Genomic DNA, 23402 nt, shown 5'->3' with positions numbered 1-23402 from the left:
CCTTGTTACTTACCAACAGTAGGCAGGGTCCACTTGAGACTACAAACGCTTCGAAGGCTAAAAGAAAGGCTATTATACGGCATTCAAAACATTTGCAACAGTTAATGAATCGTACTCTATATGATTTAATAAAAATTTAAATAAATATATATATATATATAGAAAGAGGAAAAGAGAGAAAGAGAGAGAGCAGAAATTGAAATTAACAATTGTGAGAGAAATATGGTCTGCACCTTTTAGCTGCACTACTGATCTAAGTGTAATAAGTTAGAATGAGACATATGGTTATATTTTTTCTGCGAGAAAGTGAAATAGAAAAATATGTCTGTAACGCTATTGGTTAGGTAACATGGCTGCGCTTGTGCAGTTCATTTTTGGCTACGAGAAATTTGGAGAATGTCGCTACTGTGTATACTGTGTTACAAGGTGCTTCCGAAATGTCTAGAGTTGGGTCGAGTTGAGTTAGTTTCACTATAGTATCCGTCACATATATTGTAGTGGAACTAACTCAACTCGACCCAACCCTGGACATTTCGGAAGCACTCACAGAGTGTGCTAGGGGGATTTTGATTGATGCATTTCTAACATGTCACCAGATTTCACTAAATTCAGCATGAAAATCCTTCGAAAGATCTCGCTAGCCGGTACCTCACTGTGATTGGCCCATTAACTCCAGATTCACAATGGGTATAGTAAACCTTAAAAGTAAAAAATTGACCAATCATAGTTGGCTATTCTCCTCACCTTTGACTATGATTGGTCAATTTCTTACGATAAAAGTCGAGTCTACTTTCAATTGGTAGTTTGATCAAACTTAAAATGATCACGTGAAGTTCTGACGTTCAGGCATGCGCCGTAGAGTTCCGCCGAAGAGATTTGTCTCTCCATCTGGAAACCACGCTACTTTCATTGCAGTTTCATTCTCTTTTTGACGTAGGTCGTCGAGAATTCTAGCCGTGTTCTTGTGGTTCACCTTGCGAGATGACGTAAGTATATCATCGTGTGGAATATTCGCGATCCTGCATGCAAATGCAATCATTTCGCCACGAGCAAGCTTGTTGAACTTTTATTATTGACGAGAACATATTATTTTTAGCTAGAAGTTACTTTCAGTGCGACATGATGATCAACGTGTACAGTTACGTGTATCAAAACCAAAGTTTGTTAACGATAGATTCTCTCGTTATGATGTAAAGTTTAACAAGTTGGTCATAATTGTGGTATGTTTTTAAGATTAAACGTTTCCAAATTTCGTTAAATTAGATGCTTGTTCACGTGAATTGTAAAATTATAGAGGCAATTTCCACGTGTGCCTATTTTGTACTAATTTACGTTGATCGGGTTGCAGGTCCAAGGTTTCCCGCGATACTCTTTATGAATGCGTAAATGCAGTGATACAACATTCTCAAGACAAGAAAAAGAAGTTTTTGGAGACAGTGGAGCTTCAAATCGGATTAAAGAACTATGACCCACAGAAAGACAAGCGTTTCTCAGGAACTGTAAAGTATGTTTTCACCTGATTTTGAAGCTTTTTCTCAGTTTCTCAGAGTGAGGATGTTACAAATATTATATCTCTCACTGAAAATTCTGTTAAAAATGCTTCATGATAATTCAGGGAGCTGGGTTTCACCTGGCGGACCTGCACCCAGGGTCTTAAATAAATTGGGGAGGTATTTATACCGTTATTTAAATTACATAGGATCATGACTCATGATCCTATTGGTAAGTTGTATGCATCTTTGCATATACGAGTGTTATAATCCTGATTATATATATCCAATTCTTTGTCTGATACTTTTTTTAATGTATGTGATAAACTGGTAAAACATGATATCAGATCCATTCTATCTAATGTTCTATGATGTTTAATTTATTATATATATTATCTGAATACTTTATATAACAATATATTTTATATAACTTTATATAACTTATTATATATATTTTATATAACAATATTGAGAGAATGTTGAAATATTAGATATAGTAAGAAAAAAACTTGGCTTTCTTAAATGAATTATTTGAGTATTATGTGTCAAGGGAGATAAGACACATATTTATTTAGACTTTTAATCATCATTAAATTATTATATCAGGTTGAAGAACATCCCCAGGCCTAAAATGCAGGTGTGTGTTCTTGGAGATCAACAGCATTGTGATGAAGCTAAGGCTAATAATATTCCGTATATGGATGCAGAAGCGCTCAAAAAATTAAACAAAAATAAGAAACTTGTAAAGAAGCTTGGTATGTTGATTATTCATTTTAATGTTTAATATTAATTGATTCCTTCTTAAAAGCACCATCATTGTGTATTTTGTGAACAATGATGGCCGTCAAACAGAAGGATAGTAAAAGAGTCTTCACTAGGTGAGGGTGATGTGTCTTGTAACATTTGCACCTCAATCCGTGTTGATACACTTGCCTGATTTAAAAAAGATTTGATAACTTATATTTATTTACTTTTCCATGCATCGAAATGCATTTTGTAAATGTTTTAAAAATTATTAAGAAAGAAGAAGAAAAAGGGAATAATTATTGGATATTGTGGGAGTTACTGTGAATCCTTTCGGTATAACAAACACTGATTGATAGAAAAATAAATAATATAATTATGTGTGCATAAAACACTGTAGCTGAAATTATTTGATGCATAATTATATCTTTTTTGCAGCAAAGAAATATGACGCATTTCTGGCCAGTGAGTCATTGATCAAACAGATCCCACGTCTGCTTGGTCCTGGTTTGAACAAGGCTGGTAAATTCCCTGGATTGTTGTCCCACCAGGAATCAATGGTTGGCAAAATTGATGAAGTCAAGGCCACCATCAAGTTTCAGATGAAAAAGGTAGCAGCATGGTTTCCCTACAATTTTTCTACCTAACCAAAATTGCGATTATTGCTAACATTATTTTCTGTTTTGCAGGTGTTGTGTCTGTCGGTGGCAGTCGGACACGTCGAGATGACACCCGATGAGTTGGTGCAGAATGTGCACCTCTCGATAAACTTTCTCGTTTCTTTGTTGAAGAAACACTGGCAGAACGTCCGCTCACTACACATCAAATCGTCCATGGGACCGCCACAGCGATTATATTGAGTTATATTCAATGCAAGTATATATTGTAATAAAAATGGAAAACTTTGAAACTGAGGGATTCACTCTTTCTGCATCGCATTTCTGATATCAACACCTTACTGTAAAATACTGTTAATATTAATTCTCCGATAATACTGTTTTAATTGTTGAATAATACGTTTTGTATATGTAACGATTTTTAAATTCGGAATTTTTATTTATATTTGAACGAGTATCTTAATTTTAATTGTAGTTAAGTAAAAAAAATGATATGAAAGATAAAATGTTGATATTAATTCTCCAATAATCAAATGTTCTCTTTAAATAATTGATGTGTCAGATATGGAATGTATTATCCATAAGCCAATTTTTTTAGTTTCTTTTTAAGTTTTTGTCTTCTGTACTTTTTTTAAAACCTGCTTCAATCGTTGTAAATCAAACTTCAAGACATTGGTTGCGTGTAAGTATAGTTTTATTCAACAATCAACAATTGAAGATACTCAATTTGCCTGCATATATATTTCGTTCAGATACATAAGAAGTATGCTTAATATCATCTAGAGTAACTCTAGTGAGGATCCAGCATTGAACTCACGATGATGTTTGCCACGCAAGTTCCTCTTTGGTGAAATTAATCTAACAAATTATGCTAATAAAGTGTCCAATGCTTTCGTCACTTTTGTGAATATTTCGTCCACTGTACCTTCCGCGTTAATCTGAAACGGGATCAATGAAATTTTTATCAGCAAAAATAAAGTATATGAGATATTTGAAATAAATAGAGGAAAACTGCGTCTTGGACTTACTCTGACAACTTTATCTTTATAATGTTCAACAATTTCATTATTCTTTGAGTTAAATATTTCGATTCTCTTTTTGATTGTCTCTTCATTGTCATCTGCTCTTTGAGAAACAGCTGCACGTCCAAGAAGCCTCTTCTTCAAGGTTTCGTTCGCTACATCGAAGAAGAGAATCAAGTCGACGGGGCAAACCTGCACAGAGATAAGTTAGTGTTTCTGGATATACGAAAATAAGGAGAGAAAACGAACAGCAGCAAAGACAGAAAGCGAACTTTAAATCTATCAGACTGTATATTGAAGACTGAGAATCGCAGATTACAGATTAGGATTTGATGAATCAATTAATTAAAATCTTAGCTTTCTTTGCTCTAATAGCTCAAATCCCAACTCAGCTGGCATAAATCTCTATAAAATAAAATAAAATGTCTCAGAGATGTCCAATAGACATTTGAAGATAGGATACCTTTCAGAGATTACACTGTCCAAGAATCAGTCTCCAATAATTAGTTTAATACTTTACCTTTTCCTCGAAGAGAATGCCTTGCTCCTTCTCACGAGGATATCCATCGATAAGGAAGCCAGTTTTAGTGACACCTTCCTCACGAGCATTATCCATCTTCTCCTTTATAAGCTCCAGCACTATATCCTAGCGAAACCATATAATCTTCATACTGAGAAAAACGAAGTTCTACCGTGTAAAACGCGCGATCTTATCAGTTTCGGATTTTCATGCTCTTCTGTTTGCAAGACGCAATCAAAGCGCGTTTAACAAGCGAATTTAGGAGGTCGAAACGAGAGTAACACGTCGGAAAGACATCCGGAAAAAAGATGTGATTATATACAAGATGTCCGGGATCTTTTGGAAACGAAAAATTGTGAAGATCAAATCGAACTGGGAAGAAAGTCCAATACCATTTTGCAAAAATCGCAATAGTTATTAAGTTATTAATGATTGAAAATGACCATATCTAAAAGCTCTTTTAATTGATAACTCTGACAATATTAAGGATTAGGTTATCAGAAAATATGGAAACATCAGAAGTATAAGTGAGTAGGTTACTTGCTTCAATTAAAATAAACAATTATTTATAACTCCGATAACATTAATTTCTCATATTTATCATCATATTTATCAGGATTTTTCTCCTCCATTTTGTAAATATTATCTGCCCTTGAAATCCTGAACCCTTTTTTTAAACACCCTATAAAATTACCTAATTGGAAAAAAGATATTTAAAAAATATTTAAAAAATATTTTTAAAAATATTAAAAAAATATATATTTAAATAACATTTTCAAAACGTTAAAAATAATTTTAAATAAGTTATTAATATCAAAATATTAAATAAACGTTAATTAAATATTTTTTCTTAATCATCATTTCAAATGAAGAATTAATATAAAATAAATGTAAATTAATATAAATAAACGTTAAATATTTTTTCTTAACCATTACCTTAAATGAAAAATTAATGTAAAATAAACGAATAAACGTTAAATATTTTTTTGTACAATGAATGAATGAAGAAGAAATGTAAAAATATATAAAATAAATATCTAAAATATCTAAAATAAACTAAAATATCTAAAATAAAATAATCTAAAATAAATAAAATAAATATCTAAAAAATGTTAAAAAGCATTTTCTGCTGATTGGGCGATTATGTATTATACATGGACAAAATTCACGCGTATCTTCTTTTTTTCCTCAGGACTGTATACCGTTGGTACAAATAATCCTTTGGACATGAGCTCCTGGAGCGAGGTGCCTCTCTCGCTACCACTGGCGACTTCTGCCCGCAGCAAGTCGCCGCTGCTCAGGTGAAGGAGTCCGTATTTCTCGATCATACGATCGCACTGCGTGCCCTTGCCGCATCCTGGCCCGCCAATCACCCAGATCGTTTTCATCTTTCCCGCGTGGCTCTCCCCTCGGCGCACCGCTGGTTAGACTGAAAATGGCGGTCGTTTAAAATTCTTTAAAGATTCAAGATCGATGCTCCCGAGGGAGAAGGAGAAACCTTTGCACTCTGAACGTATCATGCGTCGTTTCCGAGAGCCCTCGAGTCAGCATTTTACATTTCTTAACAAACCTCGCGCTCGACTATTTTGACGTAACGTGCCCGTTCATAGTTCCTCTTAGCCTTCCGCATGAGATGCGAGGTGTGAGTTTGAGATCCCGACGATTTGAGAGGCAACGGAGAATACGTAAGTCACATCTCCCGGTCGCGACAAGCGAAAGAGACCAACGAGGCTCGCGGCGGTGGCAAAGCGAATCAAGGAGAAGAAACTTCCAAGAACCTCGAAGCTGCGACGAACGCCGCCGGGCCGGATCGAACGCGGCGGGGGATGATGCGTGAAAACCGTGAGCGAAATTTCAAACGTATCGATTTCTCACTCGCCCGTAAACGGCGAGGCGCGCCCACGGCGCCTGCGCGCGCCGCTCAGCGCGACTCATCGACGTCTCGGCATCTCGTCACCTTGAACTTTCTCCGAATGCCACGTGAAGTAGAGAGAGCTTCAGGTGCCTGCGAATCAATCACGACCGACGGCTCTCGCGTTGTCAGACGAGAAATTTCAGAAAGACCTGAGAACCCTCTCTTTCTCTCAGAACGGGCAGAAGTGCTCGTGACGGCTGCCCAATATGTCGTCCGAGAGGACGCCGGATATGCGAAGCACAGAGTGCGAGGACGAGCGGGCGCAGCACGCAAAAGCGCGGAAACGACTAAAATACACCCGGCCCGATCTCTCCCTCGTGCCTCCCGGGCGATGACAGAGCGACGTATTGCACAATATCATTGGCCAGATCCACACGAATATAGTAACGCTCGAAAATAAACCATTGGTGAACGGGCAGTATTCTAGCTGGGTTGCATTGTGTATCATGACAATTGTGATTATGACACGTTACGTAATGGTCTAATGGTCTCAACGACACTTGTTGCTTGCGGTCTCTCTCATGCGCTTTCTACGTTGAAAATAAAATGCATTCCGCCCGAGAAGAAAGCGAGAGAAGCGATGCGACATGAGAGAGCGCTGAAAGTGAAACGTTTCTCGTGTGACTCGCAATACCGAGTAGTGTTTCTAACATCGCACGCTACGATGAAAAAGAGTAAAACGATAATTATGTGACAGAAATGAAACGTCAAAGCAATCGCTCGAGTTACTTCACAATACTCTCTAAGGAGGTAGAAATTCTATTATCAAACTCACTTCGGAGGGATGTTTGCCTAAACACCGCCTTGAGCCGTCTAAACTCGTCTCTCTTATTCCACCACGATGGAATCAATGACGTGCATCGACTAGAATGACAATCTATTCACACGAGTAGAGGTCAGTTGTACTCGACGGAGTCATCCTTGAAAGGATAATCGTTTGCTGTACAATAATCAAGGGCGCTTTACGAGGATAAGTCTTCCCTCTTATTTATACGGATATTACGTTCAAGCTGGGTTACACCTTGTCCATCCTATTACCTTTATTTTTATTTTTCAATCGTTGCGGTTTCAATAGATCAAACCTCTAAGATTAGACTTTTTCAGGTAAATCACGCCTGAAAATACGCCATGATACCAGCGTTGTAAGACGGACACAGGCGGACGCAGTGTGTTGCGATGTTGGAGCGGCTGCACGCGCATGCGCGACGAAATTCAGTAACGTATACGTGAATATGTGAATTCGGTGAATTTCTTAATTCATCAATTGATCCATCGTGTGAAGCGCAAATGCAGTGAAACGTTCTTTTATTTATTGATGAAGTACATATCAATGTGTTTTTATTTATAACGTTGAATCCATCATATATCCACCGACTCATTTTGTCGATGAACCTGTGAAATTTCTAATTGAACATGGTGGAGGTAATTTCTTAATCTAAAAATAATAATGGTTGTGCGTGATTAATAACATGGAAATTTTACTAAATTATAATTTAATTTAAAAAATGGGCGATTATTTGGAATAAGACTTTTTCCGAATTTTGATATTTTCTTGCAATTTTTTTGATAAAAATCTTTATTGTGATTCTAATAGTGATAATCCATCGGGGAAACTTAAAAAATATGTCATTTACATATTAAGTTAGATTAGGTTGAAAAAATATGTAAAAAGACGTAAAATCTAGGTTTCAGAATTATATGTACATATAAATATTAAATTGTTGATGTTAACCAATCAAGTATATGTATGTATTATTTACTTTAGTTGAATCTATTCATCAAACCGTTTTTAAAAATATGTTATCAAATATCCATCAAAGACGCCATATTGTCGTTTGTCCAATAAAAATGCAATGAATTTATGCTGGATTAAAAAACTTATCCTTTTAGTTTCAGCAGAGAGAAACCTGAGAGCGGCTGGGCCGATTACGCTGGGACACTTTTTCCGCCGAATTCCGTTGCGTCCTCTAAGAAAAAGCCAATGGCTGCATTCAGCAGACTCAACAGTTAGACAACATTACTAGATTTTCCACTGAATCTCGCTCCTGATTGTGATGGTAAATACTCCTGGGTCTATGAAAAATCTAAAAGAATGCTCCAATCACAGACAATAATCACTAAGCGCTCTCTGATCACTTTGTTCTACTGAACGTGACCAATTTCAACTGGCTTGCACCTTTCATTCCACACTTTGCCTCCGAATTGTGGGCTATTTTCTGCTCCGCAAAGCATCATCTTATAGATAAAAAAAAGTAAATTTGGATAAAGATTTATTGGAACAGGAATGACCAGATATCGATATGGATTATAAACTCACATTAAATATATTTGTAAGTACTTCTATATTCTATATTTGAAAACAGAACAGAAAACAGATCATGAAGATTATTTTTTAGGCTTTCTGTCCTTAGCAAGTCTAGTCAAGTCATCAGGGTTTTCAGCAGCATCCTTAACTCGCTTCGCACGAACCCCTATTAAACGTGCATCTGCCCTTGCTTTGCGAAGAGCCACATATGCAGAGAATTTAGTTTCTTCATCTGTTACAGTACGGGCTTTAGCTTTAGCAGGAGCTTGATGCCTTATTGGCATCGGGTCTGTTTTCAACTGAGTTGCCAATCTCCCTTCTTCTTCAGTTGCATCACCAGGTTTAGGCTGAAACATTAAAAATAATTAATAACTTTAAAAACACACCTACCATACAGAACATCAAATTATGCTAAACACTATTCTAGATATAGTATAATCACAAACATTAAACGAAAGCAATTTATAAATATCATTGACATACTTTCTTTTCATTCGTTGGAAAGAGGATCAACTTGGCTCTATATTCTTTCAAACGTTGTGCATTTGTTTGAAGGGATTCAACAGATTTATTACGGCGACGTGGATCAACCGCGATACCGACTGTTCTGGCAAATCTTTTATTGAAACCACTAGCTTTCAGCTCAGCCAGAGTAAATCCTCTACCAGCACGAACTTTAGTGTGGTAGCGGAATGTCGGGCAATGAACTACGGGTCTTAAAAGACCTACTGGCCTAAAATATGTTTAAGAATATTTAATTAGAAACAAATATAGGAATTTTATATTTATATGTAAAACAGTTTAAATATATGTATTGTCAGCGTGTTAGTGAACTTACGATACAGATCTATAAGAAAATATGAATTATAAACATACTAAAATTATTTCACATACCTGGGAGCAACAGCTCTTGCTTTTTTAATACGACTTTTATGGCGACGTATTTTTCTAGCAGGTTGATTGAACCAGGTTTTGACAAAACGTTGCCAATCCTTATGAAAATGACCATTCGGGATCATATTATTGCGCTTCCCCATAGTTGATATCCAATATCTATTAATATTACCAATAGTTATCAACAGTCTTATTTTGTATTCATTAAACTTTACATGATAATTATCAAACAGATTCAAAGATCCCCACCAGAACATTGTTTACTTATACATAAATATAGTATTTATTTATATATAAATGTTAAATATTTTGTAAATATATTCACGACTCTCTAGTCATAACTCTACGTCATTATAAAAAAAGTCAATATCTTGATTGAATCTAGACTATTAACAGATTGAGAAATTGCTGAGAAATTGTTACTAAGAATATAAAAAATAACTTATTGAAAAATTGATGAATATCAATAGTATCGTGTTTCCAAGGTAGTAAGAAGTTATAAAAGAATGTTTCAAAATATGTAACAAAACTTTTATAATAAAAATGGATCTAGATTATAACCTCTCTCTAATGATGTAAATGTGATATAATCTAAAGAGTTTTACCATATAAATTGTTACATATATATACATATATATTTTAGAGAGAAGTAACCAGAGTTATAAAAATATATATCCTTATTATGTATTTAATAGATATACGATTGTAAAAACTTACATTAATATAAATTTTCAACGCTGAACTCAACAGTTACCCTCGAGGACACGATATGGAAGACCATCGGAAGTGCCGGAAATAACTCTTTTGAGCTAGTCATCTGTTAAATAGAGAATTCCTTTTTAGTATGTTTATACAAAAGCAAAAAATGCACACACATATATATAACATATTAATTTTAAATGTTTAAAATTTCGACGTGATAAAATATAATTTATTAACTATAAACGAGAGTATATAACTTGCCTCGAGTAGTTTATGCGGCAAATACGTGCTGTAATAATAATAGAAAACTAGAATATAATATATCAAACAAAAATATTTCATTTTGTATCGATTTTGTTTGTATGATAAGAATAAGGTTTAACAATGGTACAAAATATATTGTATCCCCTTAAAATGTCACGCATAATATAGTAGACACGCAGCAATTTAGTGTAGCAATATCCAGAATGCAAGGTCTTACAAATAGGTAAATATATAATATGTAGTAACTGACTTTTGCAACAATTCAAATATCTGAATACATGTCGAACCTATAATTATAGTTTGCGAAAAGTTCATATAGAATGTTTAAGAAAAAGTCGTGAATTCGAACGAGCCTTGGCAGTTCAAATTCTAATGCTTGCACCAAACATAACCTTCTGGTGGGGCCATCTTTTGTCAAACGGCAGAAACTTATTTGTATTCCTAATACATAACGCATAAGAGAATAAACCAATTAGTTTTCTTCATTTCCTTCCTCAGGACAGAAATGAAGAACTCTGATTTGTTGATTCTCTTATGCGTGTATATTATGCGTTATGCAGAAGTCTGTGCTCTGGCCCTAAAGGCCTATCCAGACAAACTTGCATAAGCGCGTAACGCATATGCATAAGGAAATTGACTAATCGTATGTTTAATACAAAAAATATTTTTTTACTACACGGATCATAATTGGTCAATTTCCTTATGCATATGCGTTACGCGCTTATGCAAGTTTGTCTGGATAGGCCTTAACTCTTACAGCTATTGTAGACGAGCCTTTAGTGAGAAGTACAAACGGTACAAATGACCTGATGTAAGAAAGAGAAGCAGAATTTTTTGAAATCGTGGATATTCTACAAATAGGAAATTAAAAATGGTAAATATTAAAATATAGAGAACTAATTGTCAATAAATTATTTATTTAACACGTTTTATTTGGTATTTCTTATATTTTGACAATATTATTCAAGAATAATATTTTGTGTACATGTTTTTGTGTCATATCACAGTAAACGTGCGTGAACAGTATTTAGACGTTATTATATCGATATTGATACAAATGATTTCATCAAACAAATAAAATAAAGCGAGAAACAATCGAATATTTAGACTTTTTCATGATAATCTTATAATGTATTTATAGCATATTTAAAAAATCTTTAATTTCATCGTCTTCATCTTGAACTTAGTGATGTAGACTTTTAATTTCGATTCTCATTTATTTGAAATCCAGATACCCATCAGTTTTACCTCAGTTTTATAATTATTTGAACGTCAACTATATATAAATATCACAGACTTTATAAATGGGGAAATATGCAAAAGTATATTTTGCTTTACAAATTTTCTTATAACTACTTAAGAATAAATATATATATATATATTTTTTTTGTCATAATCTTCCTGTTAATTTCATAGCAACCTCACATAATTCTATTGAAAGAAGGCACAGATAAATCCCAGGGAAAAGAACATTTAATATCCAATATAAATGCATGTCAAGTTGTTGTGAATGCTATTAGGACTACTTTAGGTCCTCATGGCATGGATAAACTTATAGTCTGTGAAAATGAGAAAAGCACAATCTCTAATGACGGTGCCACTATCTTGAAGATGTTAGATGTTATTCATCCAGCTGCAAAGATTTTAGTAGATATCGCAAAATCACAAGATGCAGAAGTGAGTAACTATATTATATTATATTCCTTGCTTTTAACATTATGTTACATCTTTTCTGAAGACTCAACAAGGTGACAAATTACTTATCATTGCTTAATTTAGAAGACAATATATTTAAAACCTATACTATATACAGGATAATTTTATAAGATATTTAATTAGATTATATAAAAATGCTCTACTGCAATATAAAATAAAATAAATCAATATTAAACAAGGAATGTTATAGGATAGATATAATTTAATATTATATGCAGAAGTTTAATTTATATTACTATTCAATAGACAGAAGATGGTACCACCATGTTTTATTGTTACCACATTGTTGTATTGTTAACAGGAGAATTTTTGAAGCAAATGAAACCATTTATAGAAGATGGTGTACATTCGCATATAATTATTAAAGCTCTTCGTCGCGCATTACAAATTGCTATAGACAAGATAAATGCACTAAGTGTCCGAATAAATAAAAACAATCTTAACAAACAGATTGTGCTTCTGGAAAAGTGTGCAGCTACATCAATGAGCTCAAAGCTAATAAACCATCAGAAAAGTTATTTCAGTAAATTAGTTGTCAAAGCTGTTCTAACATTGGACAACTCGCTTCCTCTTAACATGATAGGAATTAAGAAGGTATGTAATAATACGAGCTCCAAATTGAATGTTTCGAGAATATAAAATATTACGAATGATTTGATATATGAACAACATCAAATCTAGGTTTCCGGAGGTGCATTAGAAAATTCAGAACTAATAGAAGGAATCGCTTTCAAAAAGACTTTCTCATATGCCGGATTCGAAATGCAACCAAAGAGGTACTATTCGTGTAAGATCGCATTGTTGAACATTGAATTGGAACTGAAGGCTGAGAAGAATAATGCGGAAGTGCGCGTGGATAATGTAGTAGAATATCAGAAAATCGTCGACGCGGAGTGGAAGATACTTTACGACAAACTTGACCGGATTTATAAAAGTGGTGCGAAGATCGTGCTGTCGCAGTTGCCGATCGGCGATGTCGCGACGCAGTATTTTGCAGACAAAGACATGTTCTGCGCCGGTAGAGTTCAAGATGAAGATCTCAAAAGGACTTTGAAGGCTTATGGTGGTGCTATTTTGGTGACAGTACATGACATTAAGGATTCTGATCTTGGAATGTGCAAGATCTTTGAAGAAAAGCAGATTGGTAATGAGAGGTAATAAATAATTCAGAATAGTAAAGAAACTTATAAAAGAACAAATCCAGCAATTTTCAACAGTTGATGACACTTGAACAAAGTGAATGAACCATGATTAGAGAATGTTAAGAGTTTTACTTGACATATACAGGGTGTGATATAAATCTCTCGTGCAGGTAGATTAGGTCAAACTGAATAAGAAAATCCTATACCATTTTGCAAATAACTACACAGATTTAGTTATTAATTAAAGGACATCTCTGGTACATCACTGCACATGATCATCCGCTAATCATCATTAACTAATAACTCAAAATTTTATGTGGCTTGCAAAATGGTGGAAAAAATTTTTTAGTCAGTTTGATCTAATGTACACATACATGAGAAATTTATGCTGTCATAAGACATTTTGTATAACAATTTTTTATATAAGCAAATTTCCTGAATCATGGAGTATGTACATGTCTTTATCCCAAAAAGTGGCACAAAGAGAAGTTAAATCAATAACGATGTCTTCATGTCTACTAAGATTCATCCATTTGAAATTTTCAATCTACTATTCAATCTACTACTGTTTTTTATCCTTCGAGATATGTAAACGAGAATAAATCCTAATACAGATTTAAAGGCCACTAGGACTTACAAAATTCGAGACTCGGAGAATTGAAGTTAATCGCACATTTTTCAGAATATTAAGCTGTGCATGGTCTAGCCTACATATTAGAGCACTAGATATTAATAATGAAATTATACAGGGTGTCCCATTTTAAATCCTCTAGGCAAATATCTCGAAAAATATGGAAGATATGGAAAAATATTTTAGATTAAAGTTGCATGGTTTTAAGGCGACTGGAGGGTCAGATTGCTGAAAAATTGTGCTTGTTTTTGCGATGAACTGAATAAATGTGCAAGAATGAAAATTTTAGGTATATTTATACAATATATAAAGAGTAGAAAAATTTTGTTTATTAACAGATACTCATAAATATACGATATATATAGCTGAAATATACTCTCCTTTTTTTTTCAAGTTGTCGTTTTTGCAGTAATATCTCAGCTCTCGGTGGTCCGATCAGAGCGAATTTTAGCTAGAAATCTTAAGAAGGCTTATCACTATCCGGTGAAGCACTATAAAAAAAATTGAACAAATTAACAAAATGGCAGCTATTATTAGGAAAAAACTCAAATTTTTCAGTTCTTTTATAATAAAAAGATTAATATCTCGAAATGAAATATTTTGACGGAGTTGACCATGATTCACCTGAGAGCCAGATAAACAAATATTATTGGTTTAAAATTTCAAATCAATATGAAGCTCAGTTTCGGAGAAATCACTTCTGCAGAAAGTTGAACGATAAAATTTCGAGAAAAACACTTTTAAAATTTAAGTGGACGTATATTTATATGAATATTTGTTAATAAGCAAAATTGTTCTACTCTTCATATGTTATATAAATGTATCAAAAATTTTCATTCTTGCACATTTATTCAGTTCGTCACAAAATATTATCAAAAACAAGCACGGTTTTTCAGTAATCTGACCCTCCAATCCCCTTAAGGAGGACATAAAACAACTGTATCAGTTTGTTTACAGATAACGCCACTTTCGAGATATTCACTGATCGTTACTTTTCTTAAATGGGATCCTAATTTTTTATTATATCATCTTTTTCTATCAATTAATTTGAATAACTTTTGTCTAAAACATTTTTTTATTTGCCTAATATTTTTGTGAGATATTTAAGGAAAACTTGGTAACTTTTTCAATATTTAATTTAACAATATCTTACTAATTTATTGTCGAAAAAAAATGGTACTAGACTTTTTTACTATATTTAGTCTCAAGAATATATTGTTACAATAGCATCCTGATTTTTGTTAATTTGATGATTTTGAAATTTCTAAAAGTCGATAAGTTAACAAAAGTTAGGGCACTATTGTAACAATATATTCTTGAGATCAAATAGAAAAAAAAGTCTAGTACTATTTTTTCTTCCGACAAATAGCGAGATATCGTAAGTGAAATATTGAAAAAGTTACTAAGTTTTCCTTAAATATTTCAAAAGATATTAAGTAAATAGAAAAATGTTTCAGACAAAATTATTCAAATTAATTGATAGAAAAAGATGGTGTAATAAGAAATTGGGGTTTTCATTTAAGAAAAGTAATGATCAGTGAATATCTGGAAAATGGCACCATCTGTAAACAAATTGATTAAGTTGTTTTATGTCCCCCTTGAAACCATACAACTTTTGTCTGAAACATTTTTCCGTATCTTCCATATTTTTTGAGATATTTGCCTGGAGGATTTAAAATTGGACAACATGTATTAACACGTTGACTGTCATGGTAGTCACCGATATAATCTATATATTTATTTATAGTGTAACCATAACTTTATTGCGTCTTATTAATTTAAGCGTAAAACGTAATTAATTGCGCCTAGCGATCGAGGTACGCAGTTGATAGAATGCTAATAAAATTAGCTAATAAATGTACGCATCAAGAGCTAAAGCCTTGATATATTATGGCCTCATAGCAAATACGTATGTTCTTTTAATTCTAAATAACTTTTTTTTGTTATATAAGCCTCGTGTACAACATTGTTTCAGCTTGAAAATCTGGAAGACATCTTTAGCATTTGCTATATGTTAAATACAGAATATGGCCTCAGGAAATGTGTATATTCATCGTAACTTTGATTATTCAGAGACTTCAGTTAGCCTTTGAAATATCCATGAAGATCAGCATGGCACAGCCAATGTGTTAGATCCTAGATAGCACAAAACCTCCAAAGGACGTCCTGCGGGTATCCAGGAAACATCCTTAGGACGTCTTTTGGAGATCTGTGCTGACTGGGATTAGATGTAATAATTTTCTTTTTGTGACATTCATGTGTCTTTTCAGATTCAATATCTTGTACGAATGTTCAGGAACAAAAACTTGTACATTCATTTTACGCGGAGGTACCAAACAATTTCTCGACGAAACAGAAAGATCCCTTCACGATGCCATCATGGTCGTCAGACGCATGATAAAAAATAATGCAGTAGTCGGTGGAGGTGGTGCTATTGAAATGGAACTCTCAAAGATTTTACGCGATTATTCTCGTAACATCGTGGGAAAGGAGCAGTTCTTGATAATGGCGATAGCGAAAGCCTATGAGGTTATTCCGAGGTATACAATGTGTAAACTAATTTAAGTTCGGTATTTGACACGTCATTCCCTTGTTTTTCTGTGAAACCTGAGGTTTTTATTCCTTTGCCGTTATCACTTAGATCAATGACGTTAAATGCGAGAAGAAATGTGTCCGAGAAATTCTTACAAAATATAAAATAAAAATGTACGATCATAAACTACTGACACGATTGATTGAGCAAATTTGCAGAATAATCCATGAACTTTGCTCCAATAATCAATAAATAGTCAGAATTAATGTGACAATTTAAAGTAATTAAAGCGATGTTAAAAGTTAAAAGATAAACTACATGTCACAGATAATATAATTTTACAGCTATTAATTATTAGGACAAAAAGAAAGTTTCCAGAATATACTGTAAATATGCTTAATCCATTACGTGCCATTTCTCAGACATATCTTTCTATTTGAATACAATTTGCAAAAATTCTAAACGTTATGACGAGGAATCAGGCTTTAAGCCTCGCGCAAAAGAATAAACATTTCACAACATTTCGATTGAGATTTCTATAAAAAATATTGCATCATGTACAGTGATCGGCATAATAGCTTTAACATTTTGTGCAAATAAATTATTGGGATTTCTTAATTGCGGTATTGATTTATCATTGATTGATTATTCAAAGTAGAAGGACTAATTCTATCAAAGCAGTACATTTGTCACAGTGGTAGCTTTATATTAATGTCTAAAAAGGAATTTGTGTGATTAAAAAATATTAGTAACCTTGTTGAACTGAATGTTAAGACTATTATGTTAATCTGTGTGTGCAAGTAGTAGATGTGAATTAGATATTTTCCATATAGTCAGTATATACGAATTTTTCTTCTACTAAGTTGATATAATATTAATGAGATATATCAATTTCTGCAGACAACTTTGTGATAACGCTGGATTCGACGCGACAAATATTTTAAATAAATTACGTCAGAAACATGCTATGGGCATGTCTTGGTACGGTGTCGACATAAATTCGGAGACTGTCGTAACAAATATATACGATTGCATTTGGGAGCCCACGACAATCAAGATCAATGTATTGACCGCCGCTACGAAGGCTGCGTGTCTCATTTTGTCTATTGACGAGACTGTCAAGAATCCAAAAAGCATTCAGGATACTTCACAGACTCCAGCAAGTAAGAAGCTTGTAAGACGCGGTATAGGTAGACCCATGTAATGTCAAGCGGAGCACTTCATCTAATTTAGATGATAATCCGTATTTCCTTGAGGAAAACTCAAAATGTGATAAAATAGAAGTATTGAAAAGTTATCTAAATTTTTCACTTACACAAACATGAATATTTCTATAGTTTTATTTTGTTGGTCTCGTTTAGTAACATTTTGTACATATGTACATTGTTTCCTATGCATTGCAATACTACCATAAATCCTTATGTTTAAAATAATTGTCATGTTGCAAAATTACTTTTTATCGTGTCTATCTTCGTATTGCGGCCGTTTTTCCTTGCTTTTAAACGTTTGGCAACTGTTATGTGATCAACTTCTGCAATGATTCTGCAAGTTCATTTTGCGTCTGACATGAGTCTTCATCAAGTAATGCTTCCAATTCTTCGTTTTCAAACTTTTTCGGTGCGCCGAACTTTTTCTTTATCTTCAACATCAAAATCATTATTTTTAAAGCGTCTAAACCAATCTCTGCATGTTGTTTCCGACAGAGCATGGTCGCCGTAAGTCTCCATAAGAATTCTATGTGCTTCAGCTGCAGATTTTCTTTTTAAAAAGTAATGCAGTAAAATTCCCCGCAAATACTCTTTTTTTGGCACGAAATTCGACATGTTCAACGGTATGAAAAAATATGTTGTTTACGCTTCGGCGGAATAACATATACTGTCAGTTCGAGCCTAATGGTGGAGCTTCACGATGAAGTTGGCTGTAGTATTGCCTGATGCAAAAAGGCTAAGATAACACAATCTGTCGGGAAACAGCGAGAATTTATTCAAGTCCCCAATTGGTAGTCCAATAATTGGTAGAAAAAGAAGAAATAAAAAATTGGGCTTTCTATTTTATAAAATTAAGTTGACCTTCAACTGACCTCGAAAATGCCTTCCAAATAAAAAACTGATAATGCCATTCTCTTTCCCCTTCGAAATCATGGAACACATGTTTAGCTTTTTTTAATCTTTCATAATTTTCGAGATAATTAGCTGGAAAGTTTTCAAATGAATACCCTGTATAAGAAAACTTACTGTTATTAGTCTCAGAGATGTTTGTATTTCTATTTCCATTATAATATTATTATCTTTAACTCTGCCATATGCATTTGCAACAGTTTATGTGTATAAAAATATACATTAAAGAAAAATATATATTAGAAAAGTTATTTTATATTAATTGCATAATTTATAAGATGTTTACACACACACACACACACGCACACGCACACACACTGTAAATGAATTGTCAGCACCATAGAATAGCCAATTAATAATTTTATTATTTGCATGATTAGATCTATATATTGAGACAAGAAAACTTAGCAATAAAGACAAGCATTTTATGTCAAATATTGGAGCTTACTCATATCTTTCATTGTTTTTGAAGTAACTAAAAAATATTTCATGTCTTTTATATCAATAGTGAGTTTTTATTTTTCATTTTTTAATTAATGACATCAAAATATCAAGTATAGGTCATCAGATAAATTTTTTGCGATGTAACTATTTATCTTCCTTCAATATAATCCCCATTATAATTTTTACACTTTGTTATACGAATAAACCACTTGTTAAAAATTTGCTGCCAACTTTCGACCGATATGTTTGCACATTCCTGGTCCCATGTTGCTAAAAACTCGTTATCGCTATTAAATTTTTGGGCATGTGTTTTTAATTTTTTCTTCATTAATGGAAAAAAACCAAAATCACAAGGTGCTAGGTCAGGACTGTAAGAAGGATGCTCAAGCACTTTTAAGCTATGGTTTACCAAAAACTCGTGAATTAATGGCGATGAATGTAGTTCAATATTGTCATGGTAAAAATGCCAGGTATTCGTTCTCTCACATGAATGAAGTTCTGCCAATTTCTGAACCATTTCAGTTAAACATTTTTTCACATACCAAGAAGCTGTCCAAAGTTTGTGTGCGGTAGAGAAAGAATGTTTGGTCAGGGTGAGTAGAGAATATTCGCTACAGTTTTTTTTCTTCATTGACATTGAAAGTCTAGATAGGACTTGGAGCTCTTGAAAAAGCTAACGAAAAAAAATGATAACAAGAAGCGAAGACAACAATTATGTGCTCTCGAAAATACTCTTTTACGAATGGACATTTAAATTTAGATCCCGTAACGAGAGTAAACAGACTTGAAAGAAAGAAGCGCTGACTGAAAACAAAAAAGGTCGTAGTCTAAGAAGCGATATGACGTTGAATATTCTACACAAGACCGGTATATTCACATAGTTGGGAATTATTTAGAATGTTTGATTGAGAACATGATGAATTAGAGATCCGCGTTCATGAACCGTTATCCGTCTTTGTCTGGATCAATATATCTTCTATACAACAACGCAATAAATAGATAGACAGAGATTGACGAGAGTAATTGCAGATTCATAAGGTCATGATTACTAGTCGGATGATGACGGATCGTGAATGCCGAGCGCGAAATCCCGACTTCTTATTCCTGGAAAATTCGTCAAACGTCCGCTCTTGTTATTGGAGACCTCCCGCATAATAAATGATTCCACATACCTGGAAACGTGACGTAGCGCTGCCGGCATCCTGCTTCCCGGCTGCTGGAGTCCTTCGGATTTCACTCGCTCACGCTTCTAATATGCCGATACTCGCGATTTGACCGTGCGGTTAATCAACGCGATACCGACGCGATGCCGATTGAGTATCTCGAGGACCGACGAGATACATTTCTTTCAATTACACGAGACGGAAGTGATGAGCGCGTCGCGCACCACTGCTGCTAATGGAATGAAATCGAATATACGAGGCGCGCGAGTATTAATACGAAGGGCAAAAAGTGTCGTCGCTCGCGAACCGATCAACACAATCGGCGCGGTGTAAACATTGCGGCCTCGGCGGCGGTTGAAGCAAAAGATACTTGCCCTTGGGCGTCTCTTCTATTCTCGAAGGTTCCGGAACGACGAGGGGAATGCGAGGAGGCCTTTCAACTGTACGCAACATTGATTTACTACATATATTTATTGATTACTGAAAATAAAGAAAATTACTCTGTCGAAGCATCGGACATTTGTTAGCTTTATATTAATTAAAGAGAAATGTGTACGATTAGAAAATGTGTTAGTAACTAATTGTACAGAGTGTTAAAGTTGTTGTGACGCCGTTTTCGGAAAATAATTAAAGGTCATAGTAACGTTAAAGAGTGGAATTTCATCCCATGCGAATTTGTTTCGTTTTTATTAAATATTAGATTATCCGCTGCGGACAATAACTCTTCTACTTTTCATCTAATATTCAATGATGATAAATAACATTTAATTGCATTCATTTGGCTTTTCTTATTTCGAAAATAAAAAAATATATACCAGGGTGAGATTTCACCCATGACAACATCAACGTGATTTTCTTTGATGCTTTTTCTAAAAGTTTTTAAAGGTAAGCAAAAATTTTTGCTGAATGCTGAAAAGAGAAACGAATATAAAAGGGAAGAAACGTAAGCGAAACCCTTTGCATAGATCCTTCGAAGAAAAAAGAACACGGTATAGTAGAAAGAAAATAGATTGAAGACAATTTGTTAATTAATTTGATATGAATGACAAGTTAGATTTCATTTGAATATGAAAAAGAATATAAATTGTGACCCCGAGTTCATAAACTGCGACGCGAGAAACATTTGAAATGTCATGCTCATATATATACATATTTTGAGCACGTGTCCTTATTTTAATTGCAAAATGAGCAATTTTGAGAAATCAGAGATATTTTTTAAAGTAAGATTCAATGGTCATGAGGTTGGGGATACAAGTAAGTTTCACAAAACCGTAAAATTGAACTCGAATACTCCGAAAACGTACAGGAATATGCTGACCATATGGACGGTCATGTCAACTTCAACTGAGAAAGGTTAGGTTAGGTTAGGTTAGATTTTTTGTAGGTTAAGGCTTCGCAGACAATGGTTTTTGTGTCAAAATTGGCCTGCCCAGCAGTAGAGTACAATCGGTTCGGTTGGGTTACGTGAGGTGAGGTTAGGTTAGATTAGGTTAGATTAGGTCAGGTCAGGTTAATTGTAAGGTTAAGGCTCTGCAGACATTGGTTTTTAGGTGAAAATTTGCCTGTCAGGCAGTATATCACAATTTTCTCGCATATTTCTGTGATTTTTAGGTGTTTTTTGAGGTTAGGGTTGAACCAAGACCCTTTGGGCCAATTCTGATAGCGGATTTGGATTCAGCGCGTCAAAATACATAGGAATACATATGTCTCGTCCCCAGATCAAGACACTTTTTTTTTGTGTGGCTGTGTTATTCTCCGAAAACGGCGTTACAATAACTTTGACATTCTGTACAATTAGTTGCTAACATATTTTCTAATCGTACACATTCCTCTTTAATTAATATAAAGCTAACAGATATCCGATGCTTCGACAGAATAATTTTCTTTATTTTCAGTAATCAATAAGTAGTAAATGAATGTCGCGTACAGTTGAAAGGCCTCCTCGCATTCCCCTCGTTGTCTCGGAACCTTCGAGAAAAGAAAAGATGCCCAAGGGGGAGTCTCTCTTGCTTCAACCGCCGCCGAGGCCCGCAATGTTTATATCGCGCCGATTGTGTTGATCGGCTCGCGAGCGACGACACTTTTTGCCCCTCGTTTGACGTTTGACGAATTTTCCGGGAATAAGAAGTCGGAATTTCGCGCTCGGCATTCACGATCCGTTATCATCCGACTAGTAATCATAGACACTTTATGAATCTGCAGTTCTCTCTCGTTCAATCTCTGTCTGTCTATCTATTTATTGTGTTGTTGTATATGTTACGGTTAAAGTGATAAATCCAGTTACTATGCATAACAACCGGTTATTATGCATAATAACCAATAGCTTTGGTTAATTTGATAAATTATTGATATTTTTGTAATTAAAACCCACGCGTAAATTAAAAGCGCGTAAGCTGCACACACGGTTATTAAAACCCAATTACGCGTAAGTTTTAATAACCGTGCGTGCAGCTTACGCACTTTTAACTTACACGTAGGTTTCAACAATCGTGCGCGCAGCGCGCGATGCAAAACGCACTTGCAACTTACGCGTAGGTTTAACTGTTCATAAAATCTTGGCGCGGCTTCACCAAAAACTATATCGAACTAAAATTTGTTTAATACATATATAACAGCATTATATAACATATATAACAGCATTTTTATTATAATATATTCTATAATGAAGGTTTATAATTTATTTATTATAATACTATATAAACTTAAATAAAACATTATACCGTATATGTATAAAGAGAATTTACAAGAACATTTTATTATAATAAAAATGCTGTCAAATATGTATTAAACAAGTTTTAGTTATGTTATGTTAGGTTATGTTAGGTTTCTCAGTTGGCGCTACTGTTCTAATATATCACTTCTTTTGTACAGTAGAAAAGTGTTGCAGAGTTTTATTATAGTTATAAGTTTTACTTGTAAAAAGTTATGTACACATATATACAATAAAAAAAATAATTTGAGTTTGATACTTCTAAAAATAACACAATACGTGTTGCGCTTGTACGTGGCGCCTTTTTTTTTTACCTTTTTGTTTAAAAAGGTAAGTTTTATATAATATTAAATATACGTACGTTTCACGTATAACGTGATTGACTTGGAGTACTCCGTGCCCACGCATGTTATTCATAGCGACGCATTCATACTTTCCCTGATCTGTTACATCGGATTCGATAATCTGCAAAG

General features: G+C 34.1%; 4 protein-coding genes across 12 annotated transcripts; 2 read left to right on the top strand and 2 right to left on the bottom strand.

The window, feature by feature from the left end:
- The first annotated feature begins 860 nt into the window (after positions 1–860).
- On the top strand, positions 861–3144 carry RpL10Ab (ribosomal protein L10Ab). Its single transcript, XM_011143241.3, has 5 exons — positions 861–986; positions 1349–1504; positions 2097–2245; positions 2673–2845; positions 2924–3144. Exons 1-5 carry the CDS (start codon positions 982–984, stop codon positions 3092–3094), a joined length of 654 nt encoding a protein of 217 aa, XP_011141543.1. The 5' UTR covers positions 861–981; the 3' UTR covers positions 3095–3144.
- A 379-nt stretch (positions 3145–3523) lies between these two features.
- Positions 3524–7534, bottom strand: Ak1 (Adenylate kinase 1). 8 transcript variants are annotated; one of them, XM_019842008.2, is made up of 6 exons: positions 7347–7534; positions 7084–7228; positions 5548–5822; positions 4394–4519; positions 3880–4065; positions 3524–3789 (listed from the first exon to the last, which is right to left on the bottom strand). In XM_019842008.2, the coding sequence occupies exons 3-6, from the start codon at positions 5779–5781 to the stop codon at positions 3718–3720; spliced, it is 618 nt and encodes a 205-aa protein (XP_019697567.1). In that variant the 5' UTR covers positions 5782–5822; positions 7084–7228; positions 7347–7534; the 3' UTR covers positions 3524–3717. The 8 variants fall into 8 exon arrangements, with proteins under 8 accessions (XP_019697567.1, XP_019697566.1, XP_019697569.1 ...); XM_019842007.2 differs by having other exon boundaries at positions 7084–7248; positions 7347–7430; XM_019842010.2 differs by lacking the exon at positions 7084–7228 and having other exon boundaries at positions 7347–7466.
- Positions 7535–8631: 1097 nt separating this feature from the next.
- LOC105184436 (60S ribosomal protein L13) lies at positions 8632–10313 on the bottom strand. The gene is made up of 4 exons (XM_019842012.2): positions 10225–10313; positions 9508–9666; positions 9097–9346; positions 8632–8960 (listed from the first exon to the last, which is right to left on the bottom strand). The coding sequence occupies exons 2-4, from the start codon at positions 9648–9650 to the stop codon at positions 8694–8696; spliced, it is 660 nt and encodes a 219-aa protein (XP_019697571.2). The 5' UTR covers positions 9651–9666; positions 10225–10313; the 3' UTR covers positions 8632–8693.
- Positions 10314–11044: 731 nt separating this feature from the next.
- LOC105184432 (T-complex protein 1 subunit eta) lies at positions 11045–17942 on the top strand. 2 transcript variants are annotated; one of them, XM_025303758.1, is made up of 6 exons: positions 11045–11347; positions 11890–12154; positions 12440–12783; positions 12871–13343; positions 16233–16502; positions 17396–17942. In XM_025303758.1, the coding sequence occupies exons 1-6, from the start codon at positions 11345–11347 to the stop codon at positions 17697–17699; spliced, it is 1659 nt and encodes a 552-aa protein (XP_025159543.1). In that variant the 5' UTR covers positions 11045–11344; the 3' UTR covers positions 17700–17942. The 2 variants fall into 2 exon arrangements, with proteins under 2 accessions (XP_025159543.1, XP_019697576.1); XM_019842017.2 differs by having other exon boundaries at positions 11050–11347; positions 11890–12150; positions 12491–12783.
- Positions 17943–23402: the final 5460 nt, after the last annotated feature.

This window comes from Harpegnathos saltator, unplaced genomic scaffold (genome assembly GCF_003227715.2).
Source record: "Harpegnathos saltator strain DR-91 unplaced genomic scaffold, Hsal_v8.6 scaffold573, whole genome shotgun sequence".
NCBI classification, from domain to species: Eukaryota; Metazoa; Arthropoda; class Insecta; order Hymenoptera; family Formicidae; genus Harpegnathos; species Harpegnathos saltator.
This window is presented reverse-complemented; position numbering and strand designations above follow the sequence as displayed.